Genomic DNA, 21,091 nt, shown 5'->3' on the forward strand with positions numbered 1-21,091 from the left:
TTAAGGATTATTTGGTCCACCAGTTTGCCACCCCTAAGCAAGATCAACCAAGGCCCAAACACAGTAATTCCTGTGAAGTAGGAGGAATTTATTATTTCTTCTTTCTCAGTTTTACAGTGATCTGTCACCAATAGTGAAGGTGTAGCCAACTGCAAGGTTTTTGCAAAGTGTGGAGAAAGCCTGCAAGACAAGCTCTTGCAATTCCATCCTTCTGGCATTGGCCATAGCTGATAGAAAGACCTCTCTGTCTGTTGCTCCCTGGCTGTGATCCCTCTAGGGCCAAATGCACTCCTAGAATGCTCAGCCTGGCAGAACCACTTCTAGGCAGACCGTCAGTCTGCAAAGTATTTACTGGAAGGATGTCAAAATCTTTGGAGGCTCCACTGTGGTTTGAGGCAATTATGGGCTTCCTAGGAAAAGGCAGGGGGAGGGTGGTAAACCAGGTAAGACATATAAGACACTTTCTCTACAAAAAACAGGTAAAGGTCTAGCCGTGCCGACTCTGGGGTTGTGGCGCTCATCCTGCTTTATTGGCTGAGGGAGCCGGTGTGACCAGCATGACTAAGCCGCTTCTGGGGAACCAGAGCAGTGCACGGAAACGCCATTTACCTTCCTGCCAGAGTGGTACCTATTTATCTACTTGCACTTTGCCATGCTTTCAAACGGCTAGGTTGGCAGGAGCAGGGACCGAGCAACAGGAGCTCACCCCATTGCGGGGATTCAAACCACCAACCTTCTGATCGACAAGTCCCATACCCTTCCATTATTGCTTGAAAAGCACTTTGACTCTCCAGCTATGCTCCAGCCTCACATAACTTAGTTTCAATAAGAATCGTTTTCCTTTAACTCTTTTTATGCAAACACTTATGTGTTTATATACTTATAATAGCAGCTGAAGCTATGACAAATTGTTGCCATATGAGATGCTCCTGTTCAGGGTTTCAGTCATCTCAACATGCCCCTTTCCAGTATACTTCATCCCACGCTCCTTGCCTAGGAGAGCATTTTACCACCTTTGCCTGATTTACCAACTGTGGCCATTCCTAGACAGAGACGGCTTAGCAACAACGATTCATACTCTGGTAATCTCAAGATTGGATTATTGAAATGAGATCAATGTGGAGCTGCCCTCAGGTTTGCTTGAACACTGCAGTTAGCACAAAATGTCACAGCTAAGTGGGACACCACACCACATGCACATATTACCAATGCTTAAAGAATTGTACTGGCTGTCAAGCCAAGTTTAGTTGACAAAGTTTGAGATAAGGGTATCTGAAAGAATGGCTCTCTCTGTGTAGAACTACCTATCCTCTACACTTATCAGAAGTCTTCTGGGTCAGGCCATATCCTATGGAAATACAGCTTAAGAGACAGGCTGCCTTTGTAACAGCATCCATCTCAGGGAATGATTTCCACCTGGATTTCAAACAGGTACAACAGTATAGATACTTCATTGGCTAGTAAAATATGCCTGTTCACTCTGGTATTGAGGGCCTTTGATACATTTTTATTGTTCCTTAGATATGTCAGATGTAACATTTTATTCTCTAATGGTGTTTAATGTGTTTAGTGGATTGTCTTAAGTTACTTTATTGTACACTGCCTTGGTAACTTGTAAACAAAAGATAACATAGACACAGTTGTCATGCTTGTAACAAACAAATTGCCTTTCTGCTTCCTGTTCAACTATCAGTCAGCACATTCTGTGGACCATTTTTCAGTTTTTATTAGGTGCCCCCACCCTGCCCTAAAGATCTTTCAAACTTCTCTATAAAACCCTGGTATTTCCCAGACTTCTCTGCAGGGATGCCCTTTTGAATGCATGAAGGTCCATAGTCAAGAGAATGAATTCACTCTAAGATTATGGGATCTTGTCGCAAAATATGCCCATTATTTAAAAATTCACTTCAAAATATGCAAAACAAGTTTGACAAACTTTTCTCATTTGAAAGCTTCTATGTTGAACATTGACAAAATGATTACACCAGAAAATATAATCTTAACCTTTTTACTCATACAAGCCCCCTGAGTAAAATGCAGACATATAACACTAGGGAAAAAAATCAAAGACCTTGTTAAACTGAGGCATAGAACTTGGAATAAATGGAATCTGGATGAGACTACTGGAAGCTCCCACACAGAATCACAGTATGAACATCCAAGAAAACAAAAATATAAATTTAAAAACACTGCCCTAGCTATATCTGTGAATACAAGTGGTGACGGTGGGACTGGGGGTATGACACTGCCTGCTACCGGTGGAAGCATAAATATAGCCTTCCAGGTTTCTTCCAGATAGTACAGATAGTCTCTATCCAAGGTCAGTTTAAGAATTCATGCTGGCAAAGTGCCTTTACTGCTTATAGGTACTATCATGTTGATTTCCTGTTCTTGTAGCACAACAGGTACAAGAACTATTTGTGAATTTATTACTGTATTAGCTTAAAAAGGGGAGAAAGCAATAGTTATTGAAAATAACCCGGCTAATAATTTCCTTCTGACACTTGAGTTTAAAAGGTTAAATTACTATCTGAGGAAAGGTAATCTGGCTGCCTCTCACAGCAGCCTGCAAACTCGGCAATCTGCATAGAGAGGAGTATTTGTCATCATTAGCTGAACTGTGACAGCTGGTACCCAGGGTGTCCCAGATTCAAGAAGTGGCAAAGGCACTCTCTTCTTTTAACTTGCCATTAGGTGTAGCATGTTTCATAAGCAACAAGATATTTTGCAATACAGCATGAGACAACAGCCCTGAATACATCTGCATTTTATATGGCATAAAAACACCCTGATGCTGCATAAATAGTATTATTTGCCTTAAGGCTACTAGCTCCAAGCCGAACAACCAATACTTTCCCCAGGAAAAAAAATGGCTTGTATGAAGAACACTTTGGTCATTATTTTTTTTTAAACTATTAAATTCCGGTTTTTAAATGCAGTTTGAACCCAATAATGATCACATGTTAGAGGACATGTAATAAGCTGTGAAGCAAGAAACTCAAATTTATTTTCATGATCCTACTAAATGATAATGCAGCAACTGAAAGCTTTTAAAGAAAAGCTACAGATAATATCACATCAGTGGTGTTATTAGAAACTTAAAATGTGTTCTTAATGTGTACTTTGCAAACAATGAACTGACTTGCAGTCTTCTATTCAAACTTGGAAATAAACTTCAAAACAGATCAAATTTAGCATACATTTTTTCCAAATGGGTTTAAATGTGTTGGGGGGGGGGGAGAGAATGCCCAAGAGATTCCAAAAAAGGCTTTCCCTATGAAAATCTGGAGTCAGTTGACTAAAAATCTTTCAAAGACTTTTTCTTTTTTTAAAGAGGCATAAAAATAAAGGTTTGTGGGGCTTGAATTTTGTGTGTGTGTGTGTGTGTGTGTGTGTGTGTGTGTGTATCTCAAACCCTTGACAAGATTTTATTTTGCACAGGCTTCTACAGTTTCTTCCCCTAGGTTAATAAACATAATTCATACTACACTTTGCATTATTATGTAAACTACTTTTCACAAATAAACTAATTTTTCTGTTAATGTAAAATCTATGCAAATACATGCAGTCATTTATCAGGAAAGCTGACAAGCATTCCATATTGGAAAAGGAAAATGAAACTGCCTAAAGAATAGAGGCAATTAATTATTTCTGTATTTTCTCTCCGTCTGACTTAAGGCACAAAAGTTATCCATCCAGTTAAAACAGCAAATGAAATAAAGAGTTTCTTTTTTATTATTTAAACACATATGGCTTTTGCCTGCAATACTGATCACCGCAAGGTCTGCAGATGCCCATGGCTAAATTGTACACTGGCAGATGGACACAGGGGAAAACTGTGCTAATGCGGCATGGTGAGCAAAACAAATGAAGAACTGAATTTGGTGGTGGGAGGGAGTCTTTCCCCCCATTGAGATATGCCATTTGCTTATAAAGTGCAAATTAGGTCAATAATAATTTTTGTACAATAAATATTCTAGTGCTTATTCCATCAGGAGAAATTTAAGAAATCTTGTGCAACAAAAATTCAAAAGGCTGAGACAGAGATACCAGCGGCAGTGGAGACGGAAGTGTGTTGGCAAAGTAAATTTCCTACACAGTTTTATTCTGACTGCTAAATGCTAATAGCACAAATAATGAACATGTTTAATGAGGCAACTGTGTCCTACGCGTGTGCTGTTATTTTACCTTGGTAAGAGGCAATCTCTCAAGGTGCAGATGAAAATTGCAAACATTAAGGCACAACCTAGCAAATGTGATATTACTTACATATACTTCCTACTGCCAATGAGAAGTCTTTATTTATTAACTGTTTCGTTTTACAGGGTTATTAAAAAAACATGTAGGGTCTAAGTTAGCCTTTGATATACTTGAGAAATGATTTATAGGAGGGAGAGAGAGAATGTGAGTATGGCAGAATATTTACTGGAAATTGTTCAGTATTATTTTTCTAGCAATAACTTTTCTGCTAATAGGCCTGTAAACATGCACAAAGTTGACTTGAAATTACTCTTTCAATTATAACTGAATGTCTAAAATAAATCACCTATCCAGTTTACTGTTTTGTACTGTGCTAAATTTTTAAATGAATTTCTAGAGCACATTACACAAGCAAAATTGCTTCAAAATAATTTAGTGACACCATGCAATATTCTTAAAATACCAAAGTATTTCTACTCTAACTTTATAAACTACATCTGGAAAAGAAATATACAACCATTCCAACCAACGGCAAAAAGCATTACTCAGAACATAATGATTCTGTTAAAAAAATGTTTGCCATTGGTTGAAACGGGTATACATTTCTTTATAGAGGTGACCATGAATAAGCTGTTTCCAGAGTTAAATTGGAAGCACTATCATACATTTTACAGGGAAGAACAAACAAAGGGGATGGAAAATGGTTAAGAAATGAGCAAAGATATCCATTCGGAAGAAGGACTTTTTAATGGAATCTATCACTTGATTGTATCACATTGTCTGAATCAGATTTCACTTTTATAGCTACAGAGTTTGTAACACTGTTCAAACACATTCATGTTACTCATAAAAATGTAAATGGCTTGTTTTATATTTCAAACATCAAACCCTTTTGGAAATCGCATTCCTCTCTTCAATGTACTGAATGCAACCATGAGCCCCATGCACACAGGGCTTTCTAACTGGGGATGTGGAAAAGTGCCCTCTGAAAATTTGATGGTTTTATCAGAACACGTATGGCTTCCCTTGAGATTCATCTGATGTTCTGCCATAGAAATAACTCCTAAACTCACTTCAAATTTTGCTTTAGGACTCCTTTTCTTTTCAGTGGAAGGAATATTATCTACACTCTACACAAGCTTTTCGTCTTGCATGTGCTGAGAATTTCTCTCTTGTTGAAAACAAGAGATTGCTACTAGGCAGACTGGAAATGCATTCAAGAGGAGTGTATCGATATAATACTTAAAATGAAGTTTGATTCCTGAATTTGAAACATATTTATCTTTTTTCTTGTTTTAATATGCAGTATGAATTTACTTCCAGATGAGATACAACATCAAAGATTCCTGTCTTTGTAGATCTGGTTCTCCTTTTTCTACTCCCTCTTTGTTCACAAATAAATCTTCTGTGTATGTGAATAATAATACAACTCTCCAAACGTTACAGTATATGTGGACAATAAAACAATTTCCCAAACAATATAGGATGAAATCTCCATTTTGTACTTTTTCAAACACCAATGGGAGATTATGCATGGATGGCAGGTTATTGTCTCATTTCCCCCCCTTCATTTCAGAGAAATATCATTGCTCTAAATCCTGTTTAAATTTTGTTACATGTTCCTGTGCCTCTCAATACAACTGAGAAGGTTGTAACTCTAAAGAATGTGGTCCAAAACTGAATAATTCCATGCAAAGAGGAGAGGAGTTGTTAGCTGGAGAAAGACACTCCCTGTCATCAAGGCCATTTGGGTCCCAAATGATAGCATTAACTCAGGAAGCACCCTCAGACTATAAACTTACTCTTTTCAGGAGGAGTGCAGTTCCTATTCAATTAGTGGACTTTAGAACTACCCATAATCCATGCCCAAAATCTTGTAAGGAGTCTTTCGAAGAAGAAGAAGAAGAAGAAGAAGAAGAAGAAGAAGAAGAAGAGTAGTAGTTTGGATTTGATATCCCGCCTTTCACTCCCTTTAAGGAGTCTCAAAGTGGCTAACATTCTCCTTTCCCTTCCTCCCCCACAACAAACACTCTGTGAGGTGAGTGAGGCTGAGAGACTTCAGAGAAGTGTGACTAGCCCAAGGTCACCCAAGCAGCTGCATGTGGAGGAGCGGGGAAGCGAACCCGGTTCCCCAGATTACGAGACTACTGCTCTTAACCACTACACCACATGTCCTCAACCACCAGTCCAGCACGTGAACAGTCTCTCCTGATTCAGATGGAACGGAGACACAGAGTGGTGTCATCCACACACTGATGATAACACACTACAAATTCCCAGATAACCTTCATCAGGGCCTGAATGGAACCTTGTGGGGCCCACAACATAACTGTCAAAGAGCCAAGCAGAAATCACCCAATGCTACTTTGTGGCATTGATCCTGCATTTAGGAACAAAACCACAGTAACAGAGTAGCCTCAAATGTCAATCCCTAGCACTGATACAGAAGACTGCCACAGCCAATGGCATCAAAATCTGCTGTGAGAGCAATAAAAGTAATCTATGCGGGTGACCAAGGCTCTGTCAATGCCAAAACAAGGCCTGAAACCATATGGAAATAAGCCTCAAAACAATTTCCTCCAGGGACACCTGAAGTGGACTGGAAACGACCTATCCAAAAAAGAAGGCCTTTCTGACCAGGTGGTCGTTGTCTAATACTTCAAAGTCCAGTGATGTCCTCTTAAAGATACACACACACATGTACAAATATTCCTCAATCACATTCCCTTCAGTTGCATTTTTATATAAAACCTAAAAAAGGTAAAATTTTAGCATTTTTCTTGGATGAGGAAGATTCCACATCCTCTCTGATGATTTCAAGTGGTTTCGTCAGCATCTCAGCTTTATACTTTTAAAACTAGAGGGTAAAAAAGCACTATATCCATCAGGGGGGCTTTGGCAAAAGCCTATTTGACAACCCAAGAAGATCACGTCTACTGGATGTGTTCTGTGTAAATGAGCAGCTACTCTTACCCCTAAAAGAAAAAGGAAAGAATCCCTTTTAAGGTTATGTGTCTGCACCAAATTGTTTATTTCTGGGACAAGTAGGGTCTCTCACATTTGTCTCTCTTTGCCCTGATAAAGTCCTGTGCTATTAGTTTTCATGGCACAGCATAAAGAAACGAACTGCATATCTTTCCTACCAACAGATGAGGCATGGAGATGCATGTGAAGATGGACTTCACCCTATAGAGAAGAACAGTGGGGGAGAACTGCATTAAGTAGAAAAGCTGGAAAAACCTTTCGCTGCTGCTGGTGTGTGTGTGTGGTTGTGTGTACATGTACTCCAGCCTGCTGTTTGACAGGCATCCTGAGACAACATACAGATAAAATGAGTGCTTCCTTTAAAAAGTACCCACTAACCCCCTCCCTCCAAAATCAATCCTAATTAAGGCTAGTACAGTGATGAGGTACAGACTGCACAAGCTGTTTTCAGTACATCTCTCAAGAAAAGCAGCTGGTGTAGAAGAACTTAAAACGTTAGTGAGACAAACCTCCCTTTGTAACAAGCCACATTGACCGTTCCTCAACAAGATTGGCTCTATGTACCATTCTAGCTTTCATAATGCATTCTGTGCTTGCCTGGAAAAGGGGTTAGGCGGATAAGTCTGTAGTTTTCTCGTTTTTAAAATAAAATAAAATAAAAATAATATCTTGACCACTTTCAAGTCTTTTAACGAGAAGCCAGATTTGCATACACATGTAAGTTCAGGTATTTCACATCCAAGTTTTTTCGAGAATGTATGGGTAAATGTTATTCAGCTTTTAATTTTGTTAGTTAGCTTTAAGTGCAACCTCTATTTGACGTGGTTCTTCTGATGTACTACTAGAATAAAAGATGCAGCAAGGGGTTTCCCTTTGACATCTTCCGTAGTAAATTTTTAAGATTTATCTACACTTAAATATTTGGAGAGAAAGAAAAAGGCACAAAGAAGAACTATAAGGAAGATCATGAAATAAGCTGTATGTGATTGAAAATGAAAAGTGAAAGCGGGCGGTGAGGCCTATGAAAATGTATCCCACAATAAACCTGTTAGTCTTCAAGGTGCCTGGGGACACTGTTGTTTTGCTGCAATAGGGCAACACAGCTACTGCTGAAAGTTACAGACCACAGAGACACTGAGAGTGAGTTTTACCAGCACAAAGCAAGCAGCAGAAAGCAGCAAAGAAAGAACTGCAAATGGAGACAGGATGCATGGCTGTTCACCAGTTATATAGCAATGACATTTAGGAATGGATACCATATTTTATAGACCGTTGAAGAGCACGGCTCAAAAAGGAAGAAGCAGCAAATCCTAGGTGCTAGCTTCAGCTTTTTGCAAGCCAACAACAGTTATTTACCTTCTACCCTAAGCCAATATTTCAGATTTTTATTTTATGATGCCCAGGTAAGCAGTTGCCTCCAGTCCTCTTGACACACTGAAGTACAATGTGAACAGTTGCTTCATCCAGTCAGTAAAAGAAGAAAGGCAGGAAAATGACATTCCATCAGGACTAACCCTACCACTAGGCAGAAAAGTGTGGATGCCATGGAGGGGGTTGGGGACAGATGTAGCAAGGTGTTGGCTGACAGAGCTTTGTCTGTCCTGCAACCCCTAAGCAGATTTTCCTCAAATTTCATGTTGTTTTGATTTTATTAGTTGTTGGTCTTAATACTGTGTTGCTTTTATGTTCACCGTCCGATAGACTTCTGAATAAAGGTGTGGTTCAGACATTTTCTGAACTGCCTTGGGATGCAGTGGAAGACATTGGCAGATGGACAATGTTGAGGTTAAGATTCAGTTGTCAGTGCAGCTGCAAATTGCAGATGGACAATGTTGAGGTTAAGATTCAGTTGTCAGTGCAGCTGCAAATTGTGGAACACAGGTTGGGGGAGCACCATCTTGTGCTTTGTCTCAGGCAGCTCAGTGACTTGGGCCACCCTGAATCCCACATTTTTAATCACAGCTTAATCTGCTTTAAAGTGTAGTTTGCATGAGTGTTGACTTTTTGGATAATCTGTCATGGCTTCATCCGGAATTTGAATATTTAAAGAATGTGTTCCAGAGGAGATGCATTTCATATCACTCATCAAAATAATTTCTCCAGCAGTCATTAATGGGGACATTTAGAGACATTCCTCACACTGGCAAAGGAAGCATTACTTAAAGCACTGCTGCCCTGTATATTTTAAAACAGTCATTAGGGTTGCTATTGCATACTCACTTATCTGGGAGTATATCTCACTGAACTCATGGAGATTATTTCTGAGTAAATGCATGTAAAATTATACAGTGGTACCTTGAGTTAAGTACTTAATTCGTTCCGGAGGTCCGTACTTAACCTGAAACTGTTCTTAACCTGAAGCACCATGTTAGCTAATGGGGCCTCCTGCAGCTGCCACACCGCCGGAGCATGATTTCTGTTCTCATCTCGAAGCAAAGTTCTTAACCTGAAGCACTATTTCTGGGTTAGCGGAGTCTGTAACCCGAAGCGTATGTAACCCGAGGTACCACTGTATCACAGATAGAGAGTTATAACCATTGAAGCTCAGCAAGACCCATTTCCAAGTAAAGATGTACAAGATCATTTATTTTGGAGAACCATAGGACAGTGGAAATTCTGCTTTAAGTGCTCCCGCCTCCCACAAAGAGTAGATAGTCCAATACTGAGACTTTGCATATTAGAGAGAGAGGTTTACTATGGGGCTGCAGTTTATATTGTTGCTGTTGGCATCCATCTGTCTCGAGAGTCAACGGAGTGCACCTCCAGGAGTGAAGTCAAACCGCTGTGTTAGCAGCACCGAAGTGACCTCCCTGGGGAGCAAACCTGGGCAGTGTGCACAGAGGACCTGGGCTGCCCAGACAACAAACACCCCTCTAGGCCTTGCTGATGTGGTCCAAAGGAAAGCAGAGCAATACCTTTTGCACCAGCTTAGCTGCAGGAGTTGCTGGAAGGAGGCACACAAAGCACCATCCAACTATCTTAGGTACAAGTACCCCACTCTAGATTTGTGTAGGGTTTACTCCTTAGCCCTTTCTTCTCCTGAATATATCCCCCAAAGCAGTACAGGTTTAGAACTAGAGTTTTCCTTCTCTTAGATGGGCTATCTTCCAAGGTGGACAAGCCCTAGCTGGACCTCACTTCCCTCAACAGAATGTGCATAAACTGCCTTATTGGACCCACTACTGGTCTCATCTGTTCAGTCTGCTGCAGCCTGTCTTCACATGCAGGGAAAGTCCCTAACTCACCGAGGGTTTGAGACCCCTTGGCTACCCTCACCTAGTTTAACCAGCCAGTTGGAAGTCACTCCTGGGGTGTGGCTGCTGTCACATGCTGAGAGCTTCTAGGAGCCATAGGTGAGAGCTGAGTGCAGCATGGGGACCAAAGATGGACACACTATGCTAGAAGGATCACCAAGGGTACTACCCCTCCCCTAACACCCCACAAACCCCAGTTAAGACTGGTGCTTGCTACTTATTTTAACTGGACTTTTTTGTTCAGATCTGCCATTGTTGGTTTCTATATTGTGTTGCTTTAATATTATTCTAAGCTACTTCAAGTGGACTATAACTCAAAAGGTATGACACAAATGATTTTTAAAATACATTTGTTAGTCTACCATTAGGCTTCAAATCTGAAAAATTGATTTGCAAAATAGTTTCCAAATTTCAACTAAAGAATTATTAGATCATGGTATATAGAAGTCACTAAAATAAAGCTGCTGTGTTACTATTGTTATTGGCCTTTTTTTGGCATAAGAGTGTGTTACTATTCATTCCTGCCAACTCTATGGTTCTACCATGCAGTATGGTCCATACACAGCTGTGTTGCCATGACATTTCCCCTTTCTAATGCCAGTTCAACCAAAACCTCTCCATCTACAAACGTATCAAATACCATAATGTCCATAAGTCATACAATGGCCTGTGCTGTTGCAACTACTGAGAAAAGCTGCAACAATGCCCAATTTGAAAAAAACTAGTGCCACAGGCTAACAATGGCTGAGCATATATGGTTGATACATCTTCATCAGTTGCAGCAGTAACAAGGATTTTCTACCAGCCTCTGGACCTTGGCTTAATTGAATCCAGATATTTCTTTGGTTTCTCAGGATAAGTGGCTTCTTGTTAATGGCTATAAGGAGTAGGAGTATAGTATGGAGGTGACTGGTGGTGGAGTGCTTTTGAATTTGCCTTGAACTATCCACTAAATTCATGACACTTCTAAAAATCAGGTGTACAGCAATGTGTTGCCTTGCAGATTCTCAGTACCTAGGAATTTCACAGCTTAAATCAATGTATTTTTTAAAGTTCAAAATCACAGCATAAAAGTTTGAAAATACTGTGTTGCAAAATCCGGTTCTAACTGCAGACTTTTAACTCCAGAAACACAGATGCTGTGTGACTCTAGGCACTACTTCCAGAAACACTGGTTTCAGCCCAGTGTAATGCATGCATAACTGTGGCCTATTAAAACTCATGCTCAGCTTCATACCTACAATGATTCATTTACAACTTCTGCCTCCGAATACTTGTGGCAGATTCCATGTGACTAAAAGAAAAGCTATGTATTTTTCTCACACTGGTTTCTACCTAGTATCATGCATAATAGTGGCCTTAGATGTGAAAAACAGATCTCAAAACAGCCCTTACTTGGGAGCCGAATTAAACTAAAATCAGTAGGACGCTTCCGAGTAAATGTCCTTAAGGTGAGGTAAAAATCCATTTAAGCACGAGTACTTCACAATAATTAAGGCAGCTTGTGTGCATCGTGCTAACCATCCGAATAACATCTGATAGTATATGAATGTGTTTTAATCTTTTGTACATTTTTACTTATGTCTGCTTCTAGGAATTCAGTTCCCTCTTACAAACGATGCCTTTCTGGTCATCCTGTTCACTCTGTTAAACAATACATGTTAGAAATCTTGTTTATAGGAAAGATTACTTTAAGCTTTCAAAGCTGTTTATCCAACACATGCTGCTTCATTTTCAAGGTCAGTATTGAATATTTTAGTCACTTAATCTCATACAACATGAAACAGTAATGAAAGTTCTGTTGGATGACCCACTGCAGATGCAGTAGATTAAAGGGAGCTAATCCCCTCTGATTCCATGGACCATTCTGGGTTCAGGAAAAAAAGAGCATTCCCAAAGTAGGATTCTTAAAACGTCACTGTTGGACTGCTTTAACTGAAATCTGGCATGCTGAGAATGTCTGCTTTTGATGCAGTTGATAAATAAATAAACCAAACACGGCAGTGCATTTCCCCATATTATCCTGCCTGCTATTTACTTGCCAGCACTATACAACCTGTTGTTGCAAAGAAGAAAGTGTGTTTGTCTTAAACATTCTTCTAACAACACTGAATGGTTTATTTAAAACATAAAAGAGAGATCTTAGTGGTTGTTCTCAAGTGTCCAGAAGAACAGAATGTAGTATAAATACCATTTTGGAAATTTACGGAGATACTTTGGCTTATTTTTGGCACAGTGCCATAACTAATCTGTGAGAAACATTATTTGGATATTACCCACTATGCCTGAGCTCTGTAAGTGACATAAGACTCTGTGTGATACACAGTACTCATATGCGATTTTTGCTTGTACTGTTTTAATTCTTGCTTCCCAAGAATCATCGCACTAAATTATATATATATGGGGAAAGCAGTTAGGATAGTGCTTTGGCAGAGGAGGGGGAATGAAAAAACTGCATTTCAAAGAGACAGGAGAAGAGGCTTGAGCAGCCCATGGCAGCTATCAAAACACAGATTATAAAATTACTACATGCTGTGATGGATTATCTGGGACATGGGAAACAGGGAAACAGACAACAACCATCCCTAAACTTCATTACAATACTGGGTTTAGGGTCCAATTTGTGGGGGCACTTCTCAGTCAGAATGCAAAGGAGGCAGGCAGAGAATTAGAAAACTGTATCAACCTAACCGCAAACAGAGTCACTGTGGAAATAACCATGTTCAGCTTTTTTCCCAAAAGCCGAATGACACTGCTGAAATATTTGTAATACATTTGCAATGTTTTGGAGAAAGGAAGTAATGGGGGGAGGGAAAAGAGCAGAGAACATAATTCTTTCTAGACTAGCCATGGAACACTCCCATCAGCCTCAGCCAACATGGCCAATGGAATGATGGGAGCTGTAGTTCAGCAAAATCTGGAACAGAGAATATATGTGTAAAAAAGCTCTGGGACTGTAACTGTCAAGTACTAATGGTATGGCCACAGTCTTAATTTTTGCATGAGTCGTACCCTGTGAAATTTCTCTCTAAGCAACTGTAAATAAATAAACTTATGCACAAGTCCTTTGTAATATAATAATGCATTCTATCTGCAGATAAAGTACCGTATTTAATAATTATAAACATGAAAAAAGCATTATGAACATTACTCTGATTACCCTTTTAATAGTATGTTTCCCCACTCTTAGTTTGAAAGAGTCATAACAAAAGAAATACAAAAACTCAAAGTCACCATAAATTAAACTGGAAGAAAATACACCTTTATTTTTTTCCCCAATGACAGTAAAAGTGAATCTGCTACAAAGATGTATGCTTCATTTCTCTAGTGGAAAAAAGAAATTTATTTTGGCTTGCAGGATGATGTGTAATGAAATGGGTGGGGGTGGAGAACTGTTAGAATATCAGATACATTAAATGAGCCTTCAAACCCACTCCAACAACAGGGATAAATAATTCAATAAAACCCACTTCATATTCTGTTTCCCTAGTGCAATACACAGATATTAAAAAACAAGACTTTAAACTTATGAACAGTGGTGTGAAGAATCACAACTACACAAAGAGAATTCAATGTGGCATAAATAGAAGAGCTTGTGCATTCAAAGCAACCAACATGTTTTCTCTAGCTGGAAAGCCAATATTCGTAAAATTAAAAATGAAGTTGCTAATTAATAAATTATGTTTGCTGAACACAAAATCAGTCTAGGCACACTTCTTTTCCAACTGAGATAGACTTTTTGAATAATACTGCAACAATATTGCACAAAATATTTTATGTGAAAGTATGGGAGCGGGAGTTCCCAGCAGAGTCTGTAAAAGTGAGCAAGACTGTGCAACAGGAACAACAACAGCAGAATTTGAAGAAAGTCACTCCTCAGACTTTCCTACACCTTTAATTCCTTACACAATTATCAATCCTAATTTCCACTTGGTTATTTTCATCTTGCTGTGCTGACAGAAGTCCTTATCGCTAAGACCAAACTTGATTCAGTTGATAGGTGGATGTAATGAAACAGAAAACTGACTATTTTAAATATAGGAGCATATGTAAAGTGTGCTAACCACCTTCAAACCAGCATCTTAATTTATATTTGTTCATCTAATGTGAGACTTCTGTATGACTATGAAGTGTAAAAGTCTTTGTTAACATTCAGTCCAATTCATCACAAAGAGAAGCACAGGGATTCATTCAGTTTAGTTGCATTTGTTTTCAGTGCAATTAAAATTGGCATAAATCCTGGAAGGACTAAATTTTTAAAATAAAATTAAAGTTCACATTGAATTTTGTATCTAGGCTAGTTTTAAACACCCTTACTACAAGTGGATGTGAAAAACTTCCAAACACCTTTAAAAAAAATGCCTTACAAAATGTTTGAAAATTGGAATTAATTTTAATCTAGTATGCTAAATTCTATAACATCATTGTTATGTTACACAACTTTTCTCAGTGCCTACGTGTTTTTTGTATGCAACAACAAATTCAATATTTTTAATATAATAATAATATAATCCCTAAATGTTATCCTTCTATATTTATTAGATTAAGTTTACAGTTCAAATAAATCAAAATATCTGGACAAACTGCATCAGTTACTGAATTAATTTTAAAGAATCAAAACTTTTAACACTATGTGAAAAGCAGCTTGATCTATAAATTTATAAAGGAATATTTATTCTAGTCAAACTGGAGTTCAATCATTGCCTACAACAGAACCTACTCTCCCAAGTACACAAGCTTGCAGTTTTAGTCTCCAAATCCAAACATAGTTACCAAGTAGTAAGTTCCACTGAATTAATTATATTTTACATACAAAGTAGAGATGCACAGATCACAATATGAGGTGTAGCAACATTTTGCTAATGCAGGCTTATAAATTGCTGTAATTATTTTATATTTAATGACAATATTCTGCAAGAAACATTAACAACTTTGTGGTGTAACAGATAATTCAACCCATTTACAGCTCAATCCTAACCAATGTAAGGAATTTGAAAGGGAGTTGATTCTAACCTTCACCTTATCATTATGGAAACAAGCTAAATATAAGTCTAAAGACTTCACTGTGTGTGTCATCTCAGCAGCTAGAAGAGCATAGAGGAACCACTTCAGGAGAGTGCTTTGTTGTGAAGATTTTCAGTTATCACAGAGGAGTTTTGTTGCACCTCCACTGAGAACCGAATTTCAATTTATTACTATGTGTTTTCCCCTGTACTAAGCGGTTCAGTAGATCACTGCACAGTTCCAGCTAAATTTCTGTATTTGGACAACACAGCTTGTTCGCTGCTAATACAGTACTGTTAAAAAGAAGTGCAGGGACTGTGCTCCGGGGCCGGGCTCCCGGTTCAGAGGAGCAAAGTCGAGATGCTTTCCAGACTTTCCTTGCGCAGGACTCTGGTCCCTTCTCCCACCGACCCCAAACACCCTCGGGATGAAGGAGATAAAATGTGAGAGCGCCACGCTAGTGCCTTTTCCCGTCGCAAGCTCAAGCCTTAGTTTCTTAGAGGCGAGAGGGCGAAGGGAAATAGCAGGACCGGATGCAGACGGGTCTCTTCTCTGCGGGAAAGAGATTTGCTTGCGCAGCGTCTCTCCTGGCGCCCCTCCACCTGTTGTTGGGTTGATCGACCCCAACCTATCCGCTCGCCCACGATCCTTCCCTGCCCCACGCACATTTCTGAAGCTAAGCTCAGGCAAGGCCACGCTGGTGAGCTGCTGTCTGGAAGCGTCTCGACGCCGTTTGCAATCCCTGCCCAGACAGAAAACGGCCGCGCAGAAAATGCGCGCCCCGCCAGATCCTCATCCTTGTCCACTGGAGGATGCGCTATCGCTGCCTCCCCGCGCCCTGGGCGGCGGCTCCAGTTTCTCCTCCTTTCGCCTCTATCTAATTCAACGACCTAACACGCCCGGAGAAGTGCACAGTGAAGGCAACCCAAACAGATCGCTAGACGCAAAGGTGATCTGAAGGGCCAAGAAGCCACAATAGGATCCTAAAGGGACCAAGTTGCTGCAATACCCAACACGCGACTTGTCGATGGACTTGCTTGGAAGCAAATGCCTTTAGGGCCGGGCGATAAGGAAGTTCACCATTATCTGGAAGTAGGTCTAATCAATGCAACGAAATAATAATAATAATAATAATAATAATAATAATAATGATGATGATGATGATGACACCCGAGAAACGAATTCTGCAAGAGTGCAGGAGGATAAGGTTGCAATCCTATTCCGTTCCTTGGCAGTAAACCCGACTGAACTCAGTTGGCCTTACTTCTAAGTAGACATGCATTAGATTTAAGGGAGCAACTGATAAACAAAGGGGCTTAAATTCAGGGCAAATCAAGCGCGCCTGATTTCTACTGAAATCCATGGGGTTTAGGCACCAGCCTAAGGCTCTAAAATTCTATATTCATGTACTTGAGAGTATGTCCCATTGAACTCAGCGGGGCTTAATTACGAGTAGACGTATATAGGCTTGAGCAGCAAATATTTTTTTAAACACCCATCAGTCTAGTTTTATGCTTATTAATTGATTTTAATGGATATTTCTGAGCAACATCTTTAGGATGCAGGCTTAAATCCCATTGATTTCGAATTAACTAAAGCGCGCTTAACTTTCCCTAGACAGCACCCAATTAATTTTAACATTAAGATGCTCATAGATGCTTTTGGAAGCCGTTCAAGGGAGAGGGGAAGGTGGAGCTGCTCCAGGGCTCCCCTCCCAGTTCCGAACTGTGTTGCTTCTTGGAACAAGAGAGCAGGCGGCAAACCAAAAGGTTTGGCCGGCTATGCGCAACCAACAGCCCTGCTTGGAGGCGCTGGAGGGGATAGTGGCTCATAACTAGAGCTACCCTAAACCTGGACTGTCCAAATGGGACAGAAAAGCTGCCTGCCAGCTTGACCGCGATTTCTCCCGCTCCTCCTCAGTCCCGCGTTCCTATTACAATCCACCCAGACTGCAAATACAGTCCACACGGGGGTGAGGTGGGGTGCAGAAACCTGCCCACTTCAGACCATTAAGAGTTGCCATTTACTTTGCCACAGTGTTGCTGCTAATGACAGCGCAGGTGGCTGGGCACCTTTGCGACACGTACGGTACACAAAGGCGGCAACGAGGCAACTAACTCATTGCTCGCCCGGGCTGCGCGTCTTCGGAAACTCAATCCGGAAAACTGTCAAGCCCGCCAGCGACTGGTCGCTTCCTTCAGCTGCTACCAATCTAAAGAGCCAGGTAAAAAACGCGCCTCCATTTGCATCCAATCGATTGAGACCCGTCAGCTCGCCTTTTGTGCTATTTAATTGGGGAGGAAGAAGAAAGAGGAGGAGGCTGCTGCTCCTGGTACATATTTCCCCTATATCGTACAACCGGTGACTTTCTAACACTAGGCTAGCCCGGTTGACAAGCGGAGAACTTCCCAGCTGTTTCCAACGTCTATCAGGCAGCGCCAGTTGAAGCCAAGTTTTCGCCTGTGATGTCTCCGCTTCCTTTTCCCCGGAGCTAAGCGCCTCTCCAGTTCGCCGGGAGAAGGGTGCCGGGTTCCTGGCACCTGCGGTCCCCTTTGCGCCACGAGCAGGCTCCGGAGGACGCCTGGCGAGAAGAGTGGCAAGCAGTCCTTTCCCCAACAGCCGTAGCCGCCTTCCGCCTCCTCGCCTGCCCAATGGGTCGCTGGCCTGGCTGGTCCCTTTCTGCCACCAGCCCCCTACCTTGAGTTTGTGCGTTTCTCTGTCTCCCCGAGAGGGATTAATTAACCAGGCTGGAGCTGGAAGAGGCTGCCGTGACGAGCCCAGTGGCGATTGGCCGCCCGCCTGCCTGGCCCTGCCTTTATAATTTCCACGCGAGTGCATCTGGGCTCTTATACAAACCAACAGCCAGCTTCTCCTGACATATACACACACTCAGAGACAGGGAGACACACACACACACAGAGAGGGGGAGAGAGAGAAAGAGAAACACCCAGAAATCTGCCCCCCCCCCCATCTGACTACCAACATTGCGCGCAGACACACACACACTCACACCCCGTGGTGACTCCAGGAGAAAAATAAATGCCTGCTCCGATGTGTTATTATTTTGACTGGTGGGAGCCTGGCTGCAACTGGGCGCAAACTTTGCTTCCCTTTTTTTAACTGCAGCTCTTCCATGCTTTCCTCTGCTCCCTGAAGGATCCTTTCCAACAAAAAACCCAGGGGTTTGTGTGCCTGTGCGTGTTTGGGAAAGACTCGGAGATCTGTCCGGGGCAGAAGTGTCCACTTCCAGCCTGCAAGGAGAGAGAAAGACAGCCTGCGAGCGAGCCTCGGAGCTGAGGAGGAGCAGAGCAGCAGAAAGAGCAGCGGCGGCGGCGAGAGCAGCGCCTTTGGGCGGCCTGGGGCTCCGCTTCCCCGCGCCGGGCGTCCGGATTCCCGTCTGAAGTTGGCTCCCGCCTTAGCAGCCGCATTGGATCCCAGCGCCTACTGCGAGACTCCGGTCTACAACCCGGATCTCTGTCCCAACATGATCGCGGCGCAGGCCAAGCTGGTGTACCACCTCAACAAATACTACAACGAGAAGTGCCAGGCGCGCAAGGCGGCCATCGCCAAGACCATCCGCGAGGTGTGCAAGGTGGTGTCGGACGTGCTGAAGGAGGTGGAGGTGCAGGAGCCGCGCTTCATCAGCTCCCTCAACGAGATGGACAACCGCTACGAGGGCCTGGAGGTCATCTCGCCCACCGAGTTCGAGGTGGTGCTCTACCTCAACCAGATGGGCGTCTTCAACTTCGTCGACGACGGCTCGCTGCCCGGCTGCGCCGTGCTCAAGCTGAGCGACGGACGCAAGCGGAGCATGTCGCTCTGGGTGGAGTTCATCACGGCCTCGGGCTACCTGTCGGCGCGCAAGATCCGCTCGCGCTTCCAGACGCTGGTGGCGCAGGCCGTGGACAAGTGCAGCTACCGCGACGTGGTGAAGATGGTGGCGGACACCAGCGAGGTCAAGCTGCGCATCCGCGACCGCTACGTGGTGCAGATCACGCCCGCCTTCAAGTGCACGGGCATCTGGCCGCGCAGCGCGGCGCACTGGCCGCTGCCGCACATCCCCTGGCCGGGGCCCAACCGCGTGGCCGAGGTGAAGGCCGAGGGCTTCAACCTGCTCTCCAAGGAGTGCCACTCGCTGGCCGGCAAGCAGAGCTCGGCCGAGAGCGACGCCTGGGTGCTGCAGTTCGCCGAGGCCGAGAACCGGCTGCAGATGGGCGGCTGCCGCAAGAAATGCCTCTCCATCCTCAAGACGCTGCGCGATCGCCACCTCGAGCTGCCCGGCCAGCCGCTCAACAACTACCACATGAAGACTCTGGTGTCGTACGAGTGCGAGAAGCATCCCCGCGAGTCGGACTGGGACGAGTCGTGCCTGGGCGACCGGCTCAACGGCATCTTGCTGCAGCTCATCTCGTGCCTGCAGTGCAGGCGCTGCCCGCACTACTTCTTGCCCAACTTAGACCTCTTCCAGGGCAAGCCGCACTCGGCCCTCGAAAACGCGGCCAAACAAACGTGGCGGCTGGCCAGGGAGATCCTCACCAACCCCAAAAGTTTGGAGAAACTTTAGAGGGCCAGCCAGCGGCGGCCTGACGCTATTCTCCTCTCCCCCGCGAAAAGAAAAAACTGCCTTTCTCTTCGGAGGATTCTGCTGGGTTTTACGGGGCAAACGTCGCCATGCGTTCGGGGAAGAGGCTGCCCGCCTGCGCGCACACGCACACCAAGCCAACTGCAAGTATTATGACTCTTGCCGGTATCCCGGTTTTAAAAGCCTGCCCGGAAAACAAAGCGAAACGAAACCGTATATGATTACCACCAGGGGAAATGCAATATTGGCTGCCGTTTTTAGCCTGATTGTGACCACTCCGCCTAGAAACCAGACCAATGGATTATAACGAGGCCGGGATTTTTGTGCGAGTAAGAGAGAATCTGAAGATGCCACCCAAATAACCACAACCGTTAGATAGGAAAAGAAACAAAACAAACCACAACTGTCCCAACTCTTCCCCTGTACATTTTTTTAAACAATTTGTATGGAATATTGTGATCTCACATTGTCTTTGAAATTGTGGGTGTTAGTGTTTTGTGATTTGGTGAAAAGAAGTTAAATTGCCATTTTGGATACTTCAGGACATTTTCTGCTCAAGAAGATACCGCTTTAAAAAAAAGGTAGATTTTATCATGGTACTTTTGTTACTTGTCTTTTGAAGTGTCTAAGCTAAAAAAAAGTTTACATTTTTTTTGTTTCAAATATATTGCTTGTTCTATTTCTACCATTCCATAAATATACTTGAAATGTTATTTAAATATATTCAGAAGAAATTTGGGTTTTGCTTATATAATTGTGAATATTGGAATTATATATTGGAAAAATGCACTTGAAATACACTGGATAATTACTTTTTGTGATTTAAATTTCTGTTGCTGATTTTATTTAATTACAAGCTAATAAATAAAAGTAAAATAAATATGCTTAAGAGTTTCAGTGCTGGATTCCATCTGGGTTTGTGCAAGCCCTCAGTGTGCTACATTCTGTCTTTTTGGGGGGCGGGGAGGGGCGGTGTAAAATGGGTCTGAAGCCCTTGACGGCCTGTTAAAAGTAGCATAATTTAAAATGAAGATAAAAATCGGTGTAGCCTACCCTAAAAAAATGG

At 42.3% G+C, this 21,091-nt stretch overlaps 2 protein-coding genes across 6 annotated transcripts in view; one reads left to right on the forward strand and one right to left on the reverse strand.

The window, feature by feature from the left end:
- Positions 1 to 21,091, reverse strand: part of NBEA (neurobeachin) — a 344,666-nt gene that overhangs the window by 119,825 nt on the left and 203,750 nt on the right. The window lies entirely within an intron of this gene.
- On the forward strand, positions 16,626 to 20,907 carry MAB21L1 (mab-21 like 1). Its single transcript, XM_083737152.1, has one exon. It carries the CDS (start codon positions 18,928 to 18,930, stop codon positions 20,005 to 20,007), a length of 1,080 nt encoding a protein of 359 aa, XP_083593278.1. The 5' UTR covers positions 16,626 to 18,927; the 3' UTR covers positions 20,008 to 20,907.

Source organism: Podarcis gaigeae, assembly GCF_964106915.1.
Source record: "Podarcis gaigeae genome assembly, chromosome: 4".
In the NCBI taxonomy this organism is placed as follows: Eukaryota; Metazoa; Chordata; class Lepidosauria; order Squamata; family Lacertidae; genus Podarcis; species Podarcis gaigeae.